Below are 19,027 nucleotides of genomic sequence, written 5' to 3'. Positions count from 1 at the left end.
GCCAGGTCCTGCCAAATGAATTTGACTCGTCTTTTCAGCCAAAGAAAAGTAAAATTTATTAAAGTTCGCTTGCATTAGACACAGAGTATGTCTGTGCTAGAAAATTCTACAGCACTCTCACAGCGCTCTCACTATTCTATGGCACTCTCAGTATTCTATGGCGCTCTCATACCACATGTGTGGTGTGAGATGGGGGTCTTATATTCAGAAGGTTGTGGGGGGAATCTAGGGGTGGTCTAGAGGAGGAGTTTGGGGAGGGTTTTCAGGAGGAGTTAATGAGGTCAATGAGTGATTAAGGGTGGGAAGCCACCTGGAGACCACAAACAATGGGGGCTAGGCCAGTTCAAGGGTGGGAAGTCTAGTAACAGACTTGCCTCATCAAATGGGATGATTTAATCAAGAGTCCAAGGGAGGTTCCCAGAGCCTGTACCTGAAGGACTCAAGGAGAGCTCGAGGGGGCTCCCAGAGCCCATACCTCATCAATTACATTTATATACTTGCCTGTTCACATGTTGTATCACACACACACATATTCACATAAAACTCCCAAAGTAGATTGTAGGCTACTTGAGGGAAGGATTCCTTTAATTTCTGTATTCCTAGAATTTAGCATAGTGTTCTGCACATAAATGGCTCTTTTGAGTGGGTTGGATTGGATTGAATTGGATTAGATTTCACTCTCTAGGAGCTCTATCCTGGACAGGCAGTATGGTAAGTGGAATCACTCATTCAATACTAGTTTTTATATAGAACCTGGATACAGATAGGGTTGGGTGATATTTTGGACAGATTTGTTTAAAAGAAGTTTTATTAGTCACAATCCTATTGGAATGACTACAATTTATAAAAGAACCAGAAGATTGAGTGCTTAAGTTTAGAGGGGAAAAATCCTAATGACTGTCACTGTGTTTTTAGAGCTAGCTTGAAGGATTATTTCCAGATGTTGAAGATCAGTTGGAAACTTCAAAAAGAAATATTTAGATTACTCATCAGAAAATATTTTATGTATCTTTTATATAAAAGAGGAAAGGTTCCAGAAAGGGGGTAACAAGAATAGAGCAGCAATTCTAAATTTCCTTTATTCCACAGCAGAGACCCCAGTGCTGTGGCAAAGTAAAAATGAAGTTGCTGACTAAGCCACCCGCCCATTCTTGGCATTCATTTTCTAGTAAGGAGAGCCTGGTGCAGACCCTGCTTGTCTCTATTGTGAACCTCATAGCCACCAAGAAGCTGTTTTTTTTCCTTGGTTCTCTTTAGCTACCAAAAATCTCTGCCTACTTTCAAAGCCAAGAATAGTGCAATGGGGTAGTAGTAACCAGTGGCAGTAGTGACAAAGGGGTTGTGGTGAAAGCAAGTTTTTAGTTTGTTTGTACTCCAGGCACAAAGCCCAGTAGCTTGCATATAATAAATGTTTATAAAATTGTTTTGTGCTTGTGGGGTTTGGGGAACAGGACTTTAAGAGGATCAGAATGAATACCTCAGACATGTGGATATCATTGTTGTCTGCTCCTCCAATTTAGATAGGCCAATCTTTTAAGTTTGAAAGTTTTAGATCTTTTAAAATAATTGTCTCTTCATAGTCAAGCCAACATTTTTTATTTTGTGGATGAAACTGGATGAGCCAATCAGACAATATCCATAGTGATGCTCTGGAAATAGGAATTTGCTTTGATAGCCCTCCACCTTTCCCCTACCCCTCAAATGATGACACTTATCACTTGACTATTGATTTTAGCTGGAATGGTTTAAGTGAGCTAGATGTGAAACTTTTATCTCATTCCCACTTGCTTTTCTTTCCCTCCCTCTCTCCCTCTCTCCCTTCCTTCCTTCCTTCCTTCCTTCCTTCCTTCCTTCCTTCCTTCCTTCCATGAACTCAGATTCTTACTAACTGTGTGTGACTCTGGGCTGCTCACTTACCCTGTTTTTTCAGCTACAAAATGAGGATCAGAATTGTTAAGTGGATTAAATTAGATAATATTTGTAAAGCACTTTAGCACTGTGCCTGACACAAGTCAGAGCTTAATAAAAACTTAATCCCTTCTTTTTCTCTCCCCCTCCTCCCATTCCATTTGTTGGAATTTTTTTTGAAAATGTAATTTGCTCAAATTGTGTGCCTTTTCAATGAGGGGGTGAGGGAGGAATAGAGAATTTGGAACTTGACATTTTAAAAAACAAATGTTAAAAATTGGTTTTGCTTGTAACCTGTAAAAAAATATGAAATTAAAAAACAAACAAAAGATAAAATTCATCAGGACGTTATGGTAAGACACATACCAACTTATTTACCAAAGTCTAGAACTAACAATGTCACTTTCTCATTTGAGCATATTATTTCTTTAACAAAAAAAGCAAAATATATACACAATTAAACAATAAACAAGAAAAAAAGAAAAACTAAGTTGCCATGTGATTGATTCTTAACTGATTGGAAAATAATTTATGGGGTCTCATATCCTTATGAGGAAAATGAAACTTGTGTTGTCAGATGTTTTGAGCCAATAGCCTTGTTGTGAGGTCTGTAGTAATCTGTGTGACAGAGATCAGATCTCTTACATGAATTTGATTTAGAATTCTGCACAAAGATCTTACATGATATTTCTTAGGTCTGTAAAGCCACGTACAAGCAGCTTTCCAGAGGACTGCTGCTGTGAAAAGTTTTCAAGGTTCTGATTACATAGTATAGTGAACACTATTCAATAACAAATCAGAGCAAAACATTCACAGAGAATCAAGGTACAGCATTCACAATGTTACACCTTATCACAGAAAATCAAAATACAGCATTCACAATGACTTATCACTAAAAATGGCCACATGGTTTTCACCAAAGTGGTCACAATAGTTTTCAACAAAATACAATCATTTAGTAACTCAATCATTCAATCATCCTTAAGGGTAACAAAATACAACAGTCAAAGTTCTCCACTAATGGGGCACACTAAGTTACAAATCAGTCACTATGCAGTCATCAGTCATTCAATCATCATTCACTACTCAGTCATCAGTCACTACTCAGTAACCTCTTAAGGATAGTTGAAAATACACAGGTCATCCACCTCTAGGTCACAGTAAATCATAATCTTCTCAGTCAGTACACAGTATCCAAGTAAAGTCTTCTTTCAGCTTGACTTGAGGCTGGCTCTCAGCTTCCATGGTTCCTCTTCAATGGACCCAGCTCCAACTGCCACCTGGATTCAAAGGCAGGCAGCTCACAGTTCCTTGTCGAATTCTTCATCCATATCCCATTCCATTGAAGCTCACAGTGTCCAGTCCACCTCAAGTCCTTCACAGTTCCTATTTCTGAGAAGACAAAGCCACAATAATATTCATGCACATTGCTGGCACCATCATCAATTCACTATCTGCCTGTGAAATCAACTCAGACCCACCAACAAGGTCTGAGAACTCAACACAAATTATCAACATAGAAATCAACACAGACCCACAAACAAGGTCCATGAGGTCAGCACAAATCATCAGTAAAGTCCCAGGACCTCCAAAACCCTCCTCCAGGACTTCTGTACACATACAACCAGAAAATCTTCTTTCAAGGCTTCCAGTAAGGTCCCAGGGCTTCTTTACAAAGTATCATAAACAGACATCAACACAGACAGAGCAGACAGTGCCAGGGTACCATAAGTTTTCTCCTTCTTAACTCTGCCACCACAAGAGTCTTTAGTTCCTGCTGTCTCTAGCCCTGGGGCTCTCCTTATATAGTCATTAGCTCCTCCCCAGGAGTTCCCAAGTTCTAGGGCTCACAAGGTGTGGAGTTCACACTTTCTGTTTCTTAACAGAGAAACAAGGTGTTAAGTCAATAGCTGAAACAAGGTGTGAACTACTTCTGTGCTTGCCATTACAAGGACCATTGTGGGTGTGGCTATGAAAATTTGAAGATTTAAAAATCAGATCAACAGATATTGACTGCTTAACAGAGCTAGTGTTGCTGAGGAGACATTAATTACTAATTCATTTGTATGATGCTTTAAATTTTGAAAGAATATTAAGTTGTTCATGGCTTTGAGCCTCACCATGACCCAATCAGGTAGGTACTACAAGACTCATTATCCTAGTTTTATGAATGAGAAAAACAAAACAAAACAAAGGAACAAGAAGAAACTCAGAGAGGTCAGGCATCTTGTCAGGTGACTTGCCTCTGGCTGCATGACTAGTAAATGTCCAAGATACATTTTGAACCTGGTGGTCCTGACTCTGCCTCCTATATTCCACGTATTAAGCCACATTCTTTAGAAATACACAAAATATCAAGTAATAGCATAGGTTAAATAATCATGAATACAAAAAACACCTCTAAACCCATATACCCTGATACTTGGATTATTTTTAATGAAATTAGTTTTGCTTTTAATATTTGAGATATGTTTATATTGTAAGCTTTAAAATCCATCCTCAAAATTCACCAGCTGTCTTGTGTTTGTCCTTCATTTTTGAAGGGGACCATGGCATCAGGGAAATGATGACATGACTTGAAGTTGACTTTGATTTGAGTGAGGAAGAGCTGTGCAAGGTCACCAGCCTCACTTTCTCCTCCAGAGCCATCTGAGTCCAGTGGTCAGATATTAATCAGGATGACTGGAGATGACTCAGGATGCATTGGGAGACTCTGGCCCTTTTGGGCTAAGGCCTTTTCAAGTACTCACCGAGGGTGAGGTAATGCCCATTCAGTGAGTAGACCCTTTTAAGAATGAGTCAGGGGATGGCTCCTTTAATTAGCAAAAAAGAAAGAAAAAAATATAGCTGGGAGGGGAAGACCCTCAGGGTTGCTGCTCCAAAGAGAAACAGTTACCACTGACCTTCACTCTAAGCTAGGAGGGCCCAAAATATAGCCACCAAGTGCAGCTTGGGCAGGGACCTACTGTCCTTGAGCTTCAGAGTGAAGTGGGTTTAAGGTTTTGTGAAAGAAGAAAGAAAGAAGGAAGGAAAGAAAGGAAGGAGGGAAGGAAGGAAGCAAGCAAGCAAGACGTGGAATTTTAGCACTAACCCCTCTCAGTCAGGTGAACAAAGGTCCTGTCCGAATAAACACCAAACTTAGTTAGGAGACACTCAATTTACCTATCTGCCATCCCCATAGTCTACAGTAAGCTATTGTGTAGCTTTAGGGTTTCAGGAATCAAAAGAGAATTGAGAGCTGGGATTGTCAGGAAAGGCTTCATGGAGGTGACACGAGATTTTTTTTTAATAATAGATTTTATTGAAGGATAAGAAGGGAGAGGCAGGTTAGGTGTAGGGAGTATTGTAAGCAAAGATGAAGAAACAGGATGTTTGGATCTAACTTCTGTGAATGAATGACTAATGCATTAAAAGGATTTACTACACATTTACTATGTGCATCTATATCTATGTGCTAGATAAACAAAAAGAAAAGCAAACAACTCACATTATCATGGAAGTGAAAACTTCTATTGGTTTCAGTGTAAGACTGGAACTTTTCCTCTGACCATGGTGAATGGGGGGAAGCGGATGAGAGTGTATCTCAAAAATGGGGTAGGAAGGAGCTGGTGACTAGAGTCATGTTCCTGAGGACTTTGAGGCAAAGCAGATTGTAATTCATCTTCTTTAATATAATGTCACTTCTGTAGATAATCATATCTATATCTGCTGTTGAACTGTTTGTCAGGACCAAGGACTGGCATTGGTAGTGAGAACTTTATTTTTGCATTTCAGTTAGCTGCCCAGGAGCCAAGGGATGTTACTCAAAGAAGCATCTGCTAGGTTCTATTTCCATGGAGAGGTTGCTTCCCAGGATGATGGTTGTAGCTGGTGTTAATGATGACAAAAAAGCAGTTCTCTCCATCGAAGTGATTGTTTCCCATGGACTAGAAGCGGGCTTGCTGATTGGGTTGGGCTATTCCCAAGTTGGGTTCAAGGTCCTGAACTGTGTCTATGAGACTCTGAAGGCGAATGGTGGTTAACATAGTTGCAGCCATTTGAATTGCCCTCACAAGCTGCCTCCCTCTTTTCAGGATGCCTTGTTCCTTCAGCTGTTGAAGAGTTTTCAACAATGAGGAAAAATAGGTGATAACAGAAGAAATCCTGGATTGTCTTTCTTACACTGATCTCAGCATTATTGGATTCCAGATGTCCTCAGTCATTGAGATCAACACATGACCGAATTCATTAGGAGAACTTTTTCCTGTGTGCATTTTTCTGGGTAATTTCCACTGGCTTCTTCTAAAGTAGTTTTCCTCTATTGCAAAGGTCAAACAGATAATGATTAAATCATGCACCACTTAAAGGTAGATTTTGACCTCTTGAAAGTTGAAGAGTACCCATTTAGATCTAAGATCATTTACCTCTCTCTTGGGAAAGCTGAAGTATTGTAGATCTCAGGGAGAAGGAGGACTGAAAAGTTTGTGGCTCCACAGGGCAAAGTCCATTGGCCCAGCTTGCTGCCCTCCAGACTCAGTCATTCATCTTTCTGGAGAACAGGTTTAGTCTGACTTCTCAGACCCTCTCAGGAGGGCTGGTGAGGAACATGTCTTGGACAGTTCCTTTTTTCTGCCTTTTGGTTTCTTTACTGATACCTACAGGATTAGGTGGTGACTCAGAACAACATGAACTCCTTAGGCAAAGAAGAAACACTGACTACCAACAACAGTAAGTACTTAAATGAGCCATTCTTGCAGGTAAGTTAGACTGTCAGATTTCAGACCTATCTGAACAAGCCAAGGCAGAATGCAAAATTCAGCTTAAGGAGTTCAGAGAAGCCAAAGAAATACCCTATGTAAAATGTATGAGAGTATTATCTTCTATAATGTCCTCGGTTGATATGTGAAAATATTTCCTACTCTGTCAATATGCCATCAATTAGTTTGCAAATGAACTAAGCCCTCTTGAGATTCAGCTATCTCTCTGGAAGATTTTGCTGGAGAATTGTTGCAAAGAACTAGGTAACTGGTGGGGAATCTGGGGGAGACCATTTCCTTTGATTTGCTGTATAGGGATGAGTATTGGTAAAGTTTCTCAGGACCTCAGTGGGATGCTTTGCATGTAGATAATTCATGACAAATGTACAACCTAATGATACTTTCTCTGGTTTGGTTAACATAGGCCTCGTATGACCTCAGAGAGGGGCAACTTAGTGTTTGTTACTGGATCTGCCCAAAGTATTGAGTTTAGGACTGGAACTCAAGGGAAAATTAAAATGAATGAAGAAGACCTTGGTGAATGCTTAAGTCAGGTAATTTTTAACTTGAACTTTTGCTGTGGCCATGGTGAATGGTGGGGGTGGAGGGATGAGAGTACATCTCAAAAATGGGGTAGGAAGGAAGGAGCTGGTGGCTAGAGTCGTGGTTCCAGAAAGCAGAGCTATATTGCATAGGCTAGGGAAGCCAGGTACAGCCCATAGTTCATGTACATACAATAGAACCCTAGACTTGGCAAAAACTCAGCAAGAAATGGAAACGTCCAATATTAGCAGAAATGAGGGGGGAGGTGATACATGAATGGACTGTGGAAGATATGTTTTAATTTATTTTGTTGCCAGTCAGGGCCTCCTTACCAACTGTTGTAAGCATTCCAGTCACTTATTAACCTATCCTGCTGTTGTTATTATAGGAACATTTTATGGTAAAGCTATTTAGTGGGTTATTGAAAAAAATGAAATCATGTAAAATTGCATCATGGCTATTTTCACTTATTCTTCATGATGCATATATCATTCGGAATGACATAAGTAATAAAATACAAGACCTTAATACTTAAAGTAAGGTACTATTCCTAATTTTTATTCGTGTGTAATAAAGTCCTTGTGCATGAATGATTTTTCCCAGAGACTTCAGTGTGTATGCTTTTTTCTTTAAATAATAGATCCAAAAAAACAAGAATGACATTACAGAATTAAGAAGTGGCATTGGTCTTCCTCACAATGTTTCATATCAAATCACTCACATCAGTTACCAGGTGAGCCTATCATCTCCTTCCTTTCAGTAAATGGCACTTCCTCTTAAATCAAGGCTGTGAGTAATTTCCTTAAAGTAGGGATGATTGGTTTTGGTCTTCAGTTAATTGTGAGCCTTACTAAACCAAAGTCATAAAAGTCTGGATACCACATTGGCTAAGGGCTCTATCTACAACATGATGTAGGTGGGAAAATAACATGAAGCCTCTGGTTGGGGTCTGGTGCATGTAATGGTCTGATTCTAATCTGGCCAACAATTATCTGAAAGGATATCAGATAGGTTATTAATCTTGGAGACGTGGAGATTCCTTAACATCTGTGGAGATTGGTGATTAGGGAAGTTCAAGGTGAAGAAAAAGAACGAGATAATTAGTATTCCCTTTATCACAGGATCTTGCTTCACTTCTAGGATATGTAACGTAGATAAGTGGGAATATGTATAGTGTAGAAAAGTAAGGGAAAGAATGAGATAAAGAAATTCTCTAGTTTAAAGACAGTCATACAGAGAGTTTGAAAGTAAAAACAAAGTAATTTGATTCATTTGCACAGTCTCCATGTTCTAATACTTGATATTATTGATCTCTTCACTCCCCTTAATCTCTCATAGATTACTACTACTAGTAGATTACTACTACTACTACTCTCCCACTGATTACTGCCAATCCTAAATCTACAAGGTTACTTTTATCATTACCCTACCCTGGTTCCAGTTTCATTACTTACCTGCCTGGAATATTTCCATAGCCTCCTAGCAAGTCTTTTGCTTATGTTTCCTAGCTGTGTTTATTTTATCTTCTAGTAGGGAGTAAAGTCCTTTTATGGGGAAAGAACATATTTTATAGAAATTTTATGTCTTCTGCTGTGTGAGTAGCATAGTCACTTGTTAAGTAGACATTAATAACTGCAATTAAATGGAGTTCCTGATTTTAACAAAATAGAGTTCTGTGAACTGTAAACAGGTAATTTATATCTACAGCACTTTTATCTTCCTATTTTTCTGGACAGCTTATGGATCTTGAGAGGAGATTTCAAAGCTTGCAGCAGGTAAGCATCATGTGTATTAAACACAAAAGTTTTTGTTTTGCTTTGAAAACACAGTAGCATCCTGCTAAAACTGGTGTCAAGGGACAGACTCACTGTGTCACATTAGGGCTTGATTATGAATGACGTTATGGCCTAAAGGGACTCAGGAACATAAGATTTTCCACACTGGATCAGCTTCATGGCTCATCCAACCTGTATTTTGGTGGCCATAATTATCCTACTTGACATAGACCTCAGAGGATAAGAATGCATCTCAAAACATCCTAGCTTTTCTTAATAACCTCTTATAGGTCTCTTATCCATGAGTCTACCCAAGTTATCAACTGGTACCACTTATGAGGTATCCAGAGGTTAGGGGTGAAGAAGCAACAATGCATCCTAGAAATTTAGTACCTATTGTGTAAAATAAAACTTCAGAAATCTGTCTCTATCAAGCTAAAAGGGCTACCGTCTCATTCTGAAATGCTGGTATTTGGTGAACAATTCCATGTTTATTCTATTCATAATCTTATTAGAAGAGGCAACGTGGTATGGGTAGAGGGGTGGATAGAATTAGGAAAATGGGTTCGAATCCTGACTCTGACACTTAACTGTCTGCATGACCACAGGTCAGATATTTAACTTTTGTAAACTACAGCTTGCTCATTTGTATAATGGAAATAATGGTGCCTGTAGTAGCTTCCTCATAGGGGTTTTTTGAGATTCAAATGGATAATATTTATGAATCTCTGGAAACCTCAAGAGTCATATATAGGGTCTAAAATAAAGTCAGTTCAGTTTTAAGCCACTAAAACTTAAAGCTGGACTAAGATTTTTGGTTTACTATGCACACCTATACATATACATATTTACACATATGTATATATGTATGTATGTCTATATATGCTAGCAATTTTTTAAGTGATTTAATAGGCTTTTATAATGCAGTATCTCTTCTCAGCTCTAATGTTCCTGGAGAAAATTCATGCAGATGCCCCATTTTTTGCAGCTTAACTGCTAGAGAGCAAGAATTAAAACTAAAGTATTCAGCCTAGTAAACTTGTTCTTATATCTAGATGAACCTTTACTTTTGTAAAATGAATAACCTGTCAAGAAAATTTATGAGAACACCCAAAGAATAATTCTCCCCTTCTCTCCCCTTTAACAGAAGTATGGTTAGGCAGCTTGATTCAACAGTAGAATATTTCCCTGGGTGGATCACCTGCCATATCTTTAGAAGTTTCTCATGAATCCAAAGGTGCTATAGGCTTAAAAACTAATATTTAGCACTCGGAAAGACACCTACAGGTGATCTGGACCAAGGTGAGCCTGTTTTGAACAGAAAGAAATCATTGGACCAGTGAAGAAGATACCAATCAGACACATTTTATTAAAAGAAATTCAGAATGAAAAGAGTCCAGTAAACTTAACCCCACTGAAGGAGGAAGGTAGCAGTGGTGAGTGATCAGATTTCATGTACCCTGCAGTATGAAGGATAAGAATAACATGGAAATGCATATGGGGAATTTTCATTTGTTCCCTTGGTCCAACAATAACTTCTGTGATCAATGAATGCCCCAATTGAGGCCACTTAGATTAAAATTCCCATTTATTCTTGATGTCTAAATATTTATTTCCTTAGATGGCCTGTGCTTTTTTAAAGACTAGGATGAGAATCTGCTCCCAACTGTGGACAGCATTTGAATGTCAAAGCACTGTGAACTTGTTAATATAATTCGATTGGATGAAGAGAATTAATTGAGGAAGAATTAGGGTAAATGAACTAAAAATCTGTGGGAAGACACACATGATTTTCTAGGAATAAGAGACAGTGCCTCTTTGGGCATCATACTAGTGGCCATGCCTCAGTTCTGCTGTCCTTGCTCTGTTTGCTTCATTCAGACAGTTCAAAGCCAAGCTTGCAGCAGCAACCCCTGTCAGAATGGTGGGACCTGCCTCAGCCTGCTTGATTCCTTCTTCTGTCTTTGTCCCCCAAACTGGAAGGTGAGTCACTTAGTTTTCTTACTCAAACACTACATAAAGAGAGCCAGAAGCAATGTGTCCCCAGAATGATTAGGACTTGTTGAGTTCTCAGCTGGGTGTTCCTAGAACTGTGCTGCCCTGTCATTGCAGCTGATTGTAGTTTTCTATCCCAAAATGAAAACAAAGAAAAATATGATGAGATAACTCACTGAATTGTCATTGGAGCTGATTGTAGTTCTCTATCCCAAAATGAAAGGAAAGAAAAATATGATTAGGTGACTCACTGAATTACCAAGAGATATCAAGGGTAATTGCACCCATGTATATAAAAGATGCTTCAGAGGTCATGTTATTTGCATTAATGTAAAATTATTGAGCCTGGAAGGGATTAGAAGAAAACCTCCTTTTCCTCCCTATCCTTCCCCACATCTTTCCTCGGTTTCAGGTGATAATGATGAGAAAGTTCTCAGTGGACACAAGAGCTGCTGCTTCTTTCCTTAGTCTTTGTTTGGTCACCCTCCTAATTCCTAAATCCTGAGGTGTCTATTACCATAGTAGAACAAGGGCTCATGGGAAGGATTGACACATGATCCCTGTCCACATTTTGAGAGCCATTGCTTTGAGCCTGTGTTGGTGAGGGCAGGTTTTTGAAAGTACTGTAGATGCAAGATTGATTTTGGCACACTAAAGCCTTCCCTTAATCCCTGCTGGAGATCAAATTTAATCTTTCTATGAACTCAGGGCCCTGTCTGCTCAGCGGATGTCAACGAGTGTCAGATTTATGCTGGAACACCCATGAGCTGCCAGAATGGAGGCACATGCTTCAATACAGCAGGAAGTTACGGGTAATCTTGGGCATTGCATTATTTTTTTTAAATCAGGTTTTCTTGGGGGAGGCCTGGTAGAGAGCATAATAAGCAGCATTCCCCACCTGTGTCTTCTATCTCTAAGGAACCAGCAGATTTAGAAGTAGTGGTATCCACTGGTGGTAACATGCCAATATAATATAGCTGTCTCAGGGGGAGAGCTTAATGTTGTTTGATGAAAGCAGAGTAACAATCTACACCAGCAAATGAATAGCAATCAGAGTATGGTAGAATCACTCAGGTGGAAGGAGCTTTAGATGAAGGAATCCCCTTTGTGACTTACCTACCAGGTGGTCTCTTACCTTCAGATTGAATAATTCCAGTGAGAGGAAGCTGAATTCAAGAAGGCTTATTTCACAGTTTTATAGTTCTGATTTCATGAAAGTTCTTCCTTTTAGGATGTTAGAATCCTAGATCTACAATTAGAAGGGAATTTAGAGATTATCAAGTCTGACCCCCTCATTTTACAGATGAGGAAACTGAAGCCCAGGGAAGTTGAGTGGCTTGTCTTGGCAAGCCCAAATCTGGTCACATGGAGTTTCCACCTGTTGCCTCTGGTTCTTCCCTTTGGAGTTTCACTGGATTAGTCTAGTCCTTTTTTGAAATGACTAAGAATTTAGAGATAGCACTCTCATTTCTCTTGATTCTCTTCTCCACCATCTATTTTCTTCACAAGTCATACTTATCCAGACAGGTCACCACCCTGAAGGATGAGAGGGCACAGTCCCTTTCCTCCTTGTACTGAATTGCCCCCTTAGACAGAATTCTGGTCAGACTGATTGAAGCTGGCATTTATCATTGACTTGTCCCAACAATCCCACAAGCTTTGCCCAATATCCTGATTCCCAGAGAAAGATAGAGATGAATAAAATCCTATGGAGAGGTACCATTCTTCAGAACACAAAGGTTCATTGACAAAGAGGGGAGACATGGAAAAGATAAGCTGGCTGGAGGATTAGCCTATGAGGGGTGGGATTCTCCAGATGACCAAGTTCTTCATAAGTCTTTCTCTAAGTCTACAAGACTCCCTGTTCAGTTCTAATTCTTCAGCATACTGAGCCTGTCATGTTGCTACATAGCACTGTGGGTATAGTGTGAGACCTAGAGACAGGAAGATCCCAGTTCTAATCTTGCCTCAGACACTGATCAGCTGGGTGGCAAACCACTTAGCCTCTGTGTCTCAGTCTCTCCATTTGTAAAATGAGAATAATTATAGCACCTCTCTTACAGGGTTCTTGTCAAGATTGAATGAGATAACAAATAGCTATCTATAGATAGATAGGTAGATATAGTAAACTTTTGTAAACCTTAAAGCACTTTATAAATGCTAGCTTTTATTTCTATTACTATTACTAATTATTGTTATTATTGTTACTTCTCCTCCTCTTCTTCCTCTTCCTCCTACTGGCGTCAGACCTTTCCATTCACTAGTTTATAGAAACTTATCCAAACTGTTTTCAAGTTGTTATCTTGGCAAATGAGCAACATTCATCTATGTACCTGGGCTGTCTACAAGGCAGCTCTCAGCCTGCCACTCACCTGTATCTGTGCTCCCTCAGCTAGATAAATGCCAGCTGTTTGGCATCACAGAATGACCCTGAATGGCAGGGTCGAAGCGACCTCAAGGACTGACTAGTCTCACTTGTACTTTGTACGAGAATCCCTCCCACAGCATACATGCCAACTGATTAAACATATTTTCCTGGAAGATTTCAAGAAAAGGAGAATCTACTCCTTCCTGAGGTAGCTCATTTCTAATTATTAGGACATTGTTCCTGATAGCAAGATTAAATTGCCTTTTTTAATCCATCGCTGCTGGATTTGTCCTCTGGACCAGGCAGAAGTAGTCTGATTCCTCTTGCATATAACAGTCTTTCAAATATTAGAAGAAGCTATGATGTCGCTACTGTTTTTTTCTTCTCTGTAATAGATATCACCTTACTTCAGATCCTTTTTATGTAGCATGATCTCAAGGCTGTTCACTTTCCTAGTTTCTTTCCTCTTAACACTCTCCAGATCAGTAGTTTAGTTCCTGAAATGTTGCATCTGAAACTTAAGCAAAATAATTCTTGTGTGATCTGGCCAGAGCAAAGTATGGTGGGATTTCTTTGTCCTGGACCCTGGGGCTCTCGCTTCAGCCCAAGTGTCACTCTGTTGTCCACTGAACACACTCTTGCCCTACATCCAGGATTGTTTTTCAGATGAATTTGCAATCTAGCCATACCTTCCTCATCCTCTACTTATTAATTTTTTGAAATCAAGTATAAGATTCTACATTCATCCCTAATAAATTTTGTCATATTTGATTTAACCTCATGTTTTAGTCTGGGAAGCCAGAGATAAAGGGGAACCTTAGGAGAAACCCCCCCCCCCCCACACACACACACATGTCAAAGATGCCACCACAGAAAGAGTGCTGAGCAAACCACACTATGTCCTCAGCTCTGCTGCTCCCCCAGGGTCACTTGCTTTCTTGATTTCTGCTCCACTTCTCCTTTACTCTGGTTTTTCTTCTCCGTTCAATTCAGTTTAATTTGGCAGACCTTTATTAAGCACCTCAGCTGTAAGGCAAAAATTACATCTCTTATAGCTTCTTGTGACTTTCTTGTCACCTTCTTTTCTGCTTATTTCCCAAGGAACATATGCATTGGTATCTGGCTTCTTATCCTTCTTATGCCTGCTTTATTGCCCTCTTATCTCTGGCAAATTCTCCTTTTACCCTTTAGCTCAGATACTAAACCAATAGTTATCTGTCTACAACTTCTCCCTTTCTTTGAATTATACTATGGAATGTGTCCTTGCTGAGTTCTTTACTTTGTATCTGCCCCTTTCCACCTCTGGCCTGGGTGAGACACAGAAGGCACCTTGCCTGTTACAGTCATAAGTGGGGTCAATGGCAGAAGTTGATGGGTGGTGGGATCAGCCCAGGGCAGCAATATTCCATTACATTCATGTGACCCAATTTGTTTAATTCTTCCCCAACTGATGAGCATTTATTTTGTTTTCACTTCTATAGTACTATTAGGTCCTCTTTTCATAACTTCTCTCAACATTGGGCTTTAATTTCCTCTTTGTATTGCTTATTTTAGTTTGGAAATTCTTCTTATTAGAGAAAATGAAAGCAAAATACCCTAGGAATTGAGAGTTCTGTCTTGTCGGTATTTTTCATTAACATGAATATATTTATTCCCTGAACGGTGGTCTCATTCTGCTTGTTCATCTTATTCTGAATATATTTTAAAAGCCTATATACATATCTATTTTATATACATGCATAATTTTTTTTGCAAGCCTCAGCTTGTTCTGGGCTCTAGCCATAATTCATTGAAATTGTAGGAGGAAATGACCAAGAGTTCAATCCACATAGAAGACCAGAAAATACTCATCTCTGCTGATAATTTATAGCAAAGCCAGCAGCTTTTGATTTAAGATGTACTCACTGCAGGCTGCCACTACTTTGGTAATTCATACTTGGGTGATGTCTGGTGTCTAACCTTTGCCTTATCTTTAATTCTGCAGAAGGCATGATCTCTTATTTTGTTTACAGGAGTTTATTCCTTGCAGATATACTTGACAAGAATCCCCAGGTCCAGATATTCGTTCTATTTTCCAGCCTTATTTGCCCTTATTAATCCCCAGAATACAGACTTAATTAGGGTCCCTACTTCATCAGTGGGCAACTTGAGATGCAATATAGCTTTAGTTCTTACCCATTTTTGTGTCATGGATCTGTTTGGCAATCTTGTAAAGCCTATGGATCCCTTTTCCCAATAATGCCTTTAAATGCATAAAATAAACATAGGATTGCTAAGTACACCAATTATATAGAAATACAGTTACACAAATATTAGAAAACAAGTAAACAAATTCACAGACCACAGGTTCAGAACTTATAAGCTATAGCAATCCAGACAATATCTAATTAGGTGACATAAATTCTGAAAATGGGAAGAGACCCGTACATTATGCTAAAGTTTTATGCTCTATGATTTTGTCCTGCAAAATGGAAACAGAAAAAACAAAACAATCTCTTTTCAACCCCCACAACTATTTGCTGGCATTCCACTGGTGTTAGAATGCTTTGTCATTATGTTTAGGGATTTCAAAAAAATGTCCCCATTCAATTCCTGTTCTTTGTACCCAGTAGTTAAAACTGTTGTGGGGCATAGAGATTGGATTCCTAGGGTGGTGCAGTTATTCCTAGACATTTTTAAAAAGTGCTATTCTAATAGCAAACCCCAAAGGGAGAAGCCCCTGCTGTGGCTTCAGGACTCAATCTGTGATCTAGGGATGAAATCCCCAACTGTAGTTTTTCCTGTAGGGAAACCATCAGCTTCAGGGATCTAGCTCTGACACCTAGGTGAAGGGGTAGGGGAAGTGTCACATCACTTAAAACAAATTTCCTAATTTTTAGAAGGGAGTAGTGGCCCAGGTGGACAAGTAGATAGGCTTCTTTCTTAAGACATGAAGACAATAATCAGATGAACAAAGGCAAATGCATCCATGCTTGCTTTGTGAAATTTGCATGACGGAATTGTAAAACTCAAGATCATTGCTTGGGCTCCATTAATTATGTGAGATTGAAGTATCCTTCATGAAAAAAAAAATCTTTACTGAGCTTATAAAACCCTTTGGGAAATAGAAGCAGAAATCCAGCAAAGACGCGTTGCATGTGGAGTCAGGCCACGCTGTGCAGACATGGTATTTATGAGCAAGTTTTGTGCTGAGCATTGTGGCTCAATTACTTAGAAGTCAAGGTTCTCACACTGACCTTGGGAGAAAATCAAACTTGTGCCCCCCACAGATCATGGATGCCTAACCTTGCTTGTGCTGCAGACTCCTTTGGCAGCCTGGTGAAGCCTATGGACCCCCTTTTCAGAATCCTGATTGTTTCCTACCATTCATCCTTGAAGAAAATGCTAAATTTCAGTTAGGCTAGTGAGAAAGGCAATTTTTGTTTCCCATCCAACTTCACAGGCCCCCTGAAATCTGTCCATGGACCAGGGGTCTATGGATCCCTTGTTAGAAAAGGAGGAATGGGATTCATGATTCCTTAAAAGATACAGTGCTTTATAAGTGCTAATGAGTAATGGGCCCAATTCCACTCTCCCTGGCAAAACAGTAAACATTTCTACCTCAGAGAATAAGGAAAATAGCAGAGTGAAATCATTTATTGTCATTGAAACTCTCTCTTGTACCAAGAGGCCCTGCCCTGAGCTGTTTCAAAGGGGTCATGCAATAATATTTTACTACCTCTCAGGGCTGTTCTGGTTCCTGCCCCAGAGAGCAGTCTCTTTTTGTTGGCCTGATTACTTGGGATTTAATTTATCCTTTGGGCCTGGGACTCATGGCATCCAGCTATCTCCCCTAGACCTTTGCCTCAGTTTAAAAGGCTTTGTAGAGTTTTTCATTTTTGGTGAATCAGAATGATAGAGGTGGGAGGAGGGGAAGTAGCCTTAAAAAACCCTTGTAAAACTAAAAGGATGGAGCTTGGACCACCCTTGCCTTCAGACAATCAGGTGGTAGTTAGTTTTTAGACTATGGCCTTTATACGAGTGAATCAATTGGCTGGTTGTATTAAGATGGGACTGGATTTGATTAACACCAGTTAAATTGTAACTACGGAAGTGTATTTGACTCCTCCTGATTTGATAAATGTTCTTGAACTTGGGGTACAAGTACAAAACATTAAGTATGAGACTTTTTTGATGATGATTACTAGCTTAGCCTACAATTGCAGCTCCTTGATCAGTCACCTTTTTATATTGGTGTTTCTTTAATTGTTTCAGTTGTTTCCAACTCTTCGTGACCCCATTTGAAGTTTGCTTGGCTAACATCCTGGAGTGGTTTGCCATTTCCTTCTCCAGATCATTTTACAGATGAGGAAACTGAGGCAAACAGGGTTAAGTGACTTGCCCAGGGTCACACAGCTAGGATGTGTCTGAGGCCAGATTTGAACTCACAAAGATGATTCTTCTTGACTCCAGGCCTGGCACTGTGCCATCTAGCTGCTATATTTGGAGTGTATAGGGTGTTCAGGGAGTAGGTGAGGACTTGCTTAGTCTCTTTTAGGGCTTCTCATCTACTTTGGTATCTACCTGGCACTCAGCTCTCATCTGTGGCTCCAGGAAGCTGTAGCATGCACAGTGTCCACACCCAGTAAAACTCTCTTGGCAGGTGGGATGTCTGCCTCAAGCATGTAAAGACTTCTCCTTGTGGAATGGTCAGGGGAGAGTAATTTGTGCAGAGAGCCATGAAGGTGACTGAAGCAGATGCCATAGAGCCCTTAGAACTTGGTCAGACACCAGAAACCCCAAAGGCATCCACTGCATCCTGGGTCATTGCCAGATGTCCCAACTTTTGTCCTGCTGGGTTTCCATGACTCTGGAAGAGAGAGTGGGGCTGACAACTTGATGCCCCTCTGACTCAATGACATCCAGTTCACACACTGGGAGAGTCAAGACATCACCCTGTGACGTCTTTGATTCTCTTCAAAAGGAAGGGAAAACAACAGCATTATTGGTGTTCAATAATTAAGGCGAGAGTAAAAGAATTTTATGTGAATAGAGCTTGTGATCTTTTTCTCCCTCTCTAAGTATGATTAGACTTAATTTGTAAGCAAATAAGATACAAGCTTAGGCCCTGCTTAGAAAACAGTCTGCATGAGTACAGATGTGTTTATGGGAGGCAGTGTGGTCCAGTGGGAGGTCCAAAGGCCTTTGTGTCAGAGAACTTGGGTTTGAATCTTGACCATGGCTTATATTATTTGTGTGACCTTGAGGAATTTGTTGCGTTTCTCCCTGGACCTTTGTTTCCTCATTTGTAAAATCATGTTTCAAGGTTTCATCTCTTCTCGCTCTGAAATTATTACCCAGGTTCCAGTTTCCACTCTTGTACTTACTGCCTTATGTGACCTGGGGTGAATCACTTAACTCCTCTGGGCCTGAGTTTCCTCATCTGTAAACTGAGGGGTCAGGCTAAAGGACCTTGAAAGTCTGCTCTAGCTGTAAGTTTAACATGTAGGGTCGTCACACAAAGAATGATACACAGAAACACAAGGGCTTCTTCCTGACTGTGCTGCCCCTCTCCATGGACTTCATATCCTCTTGCTGCAGTGCTTTCCCTGAAGTAAGCCCATTTTGGGAATAACTGAGATAGCATCTAATACATATACATAGGAGAATAGCATGTTATACATATAGATGCATGTATGTACAGGAGATAGCATCTGATACGT

General features: G+C 39.9%; 1 protein-coding gene across 1 annotated transcript in view; it reads left to right on the top strand.

Moving 5' to 3' along the window:
- Positions 1–5,395: 5,395 nt before the first annotated feature.
- The window catches only part of CUBN (cubilin), a 298,821-nt gene continuing 285,189 nt past the window's right edge, over positions 5,396–19,027 (top strand). The window contains exons 1-6 of the mRNA XM_069086260.1: positions 5,396–6,615; positions 7,069–7,198; positions 7,828–7,920; positions 8,924–8,962; positions 10,844–10,945; positions 11,666–11,769. Coding sequence (XP_068942361.1) covers positions 6,494–6,615; positions 7,069–7,198; positions 7,828–7,920; positions 8,924–8,962; positions 10,844–10,945; positions 11,666–11,769 — 590 coding nt within the window. The 5' untranslated portion in view covers positions 5,396–6,493. The remainder of the gene's footprint in view (positions 6,616–7,068; positions 7,199–7,827; positions 7,921–8,923; positions 8,963–10,843; positions 10,946–11,665; positions 11,770–19,027) is intronic.

The sequence above is a fragment of the Petaurus breviceps genome, unplaced genomic scaffold (genome assembly GCF_028583685.1).
Source record: "Petaurus breviceps papuanus isolate PSGF00001 unplaced genomic scaffold, PetGlider_PUasm1.0 178, whole genome shotgun sequence".
Taxonomy (NCBI): domain Eukaryota; kingdom Metazoa; phylum Chordata; class Mammalia; order Diprotodontia; family Petauridae; genus Petaurus; species Petaurus breviceps.
Note: the sequence above shows the minus strand (reverse complement) of the source record. Positions and strands in the feature narration are given on the sequence as shown.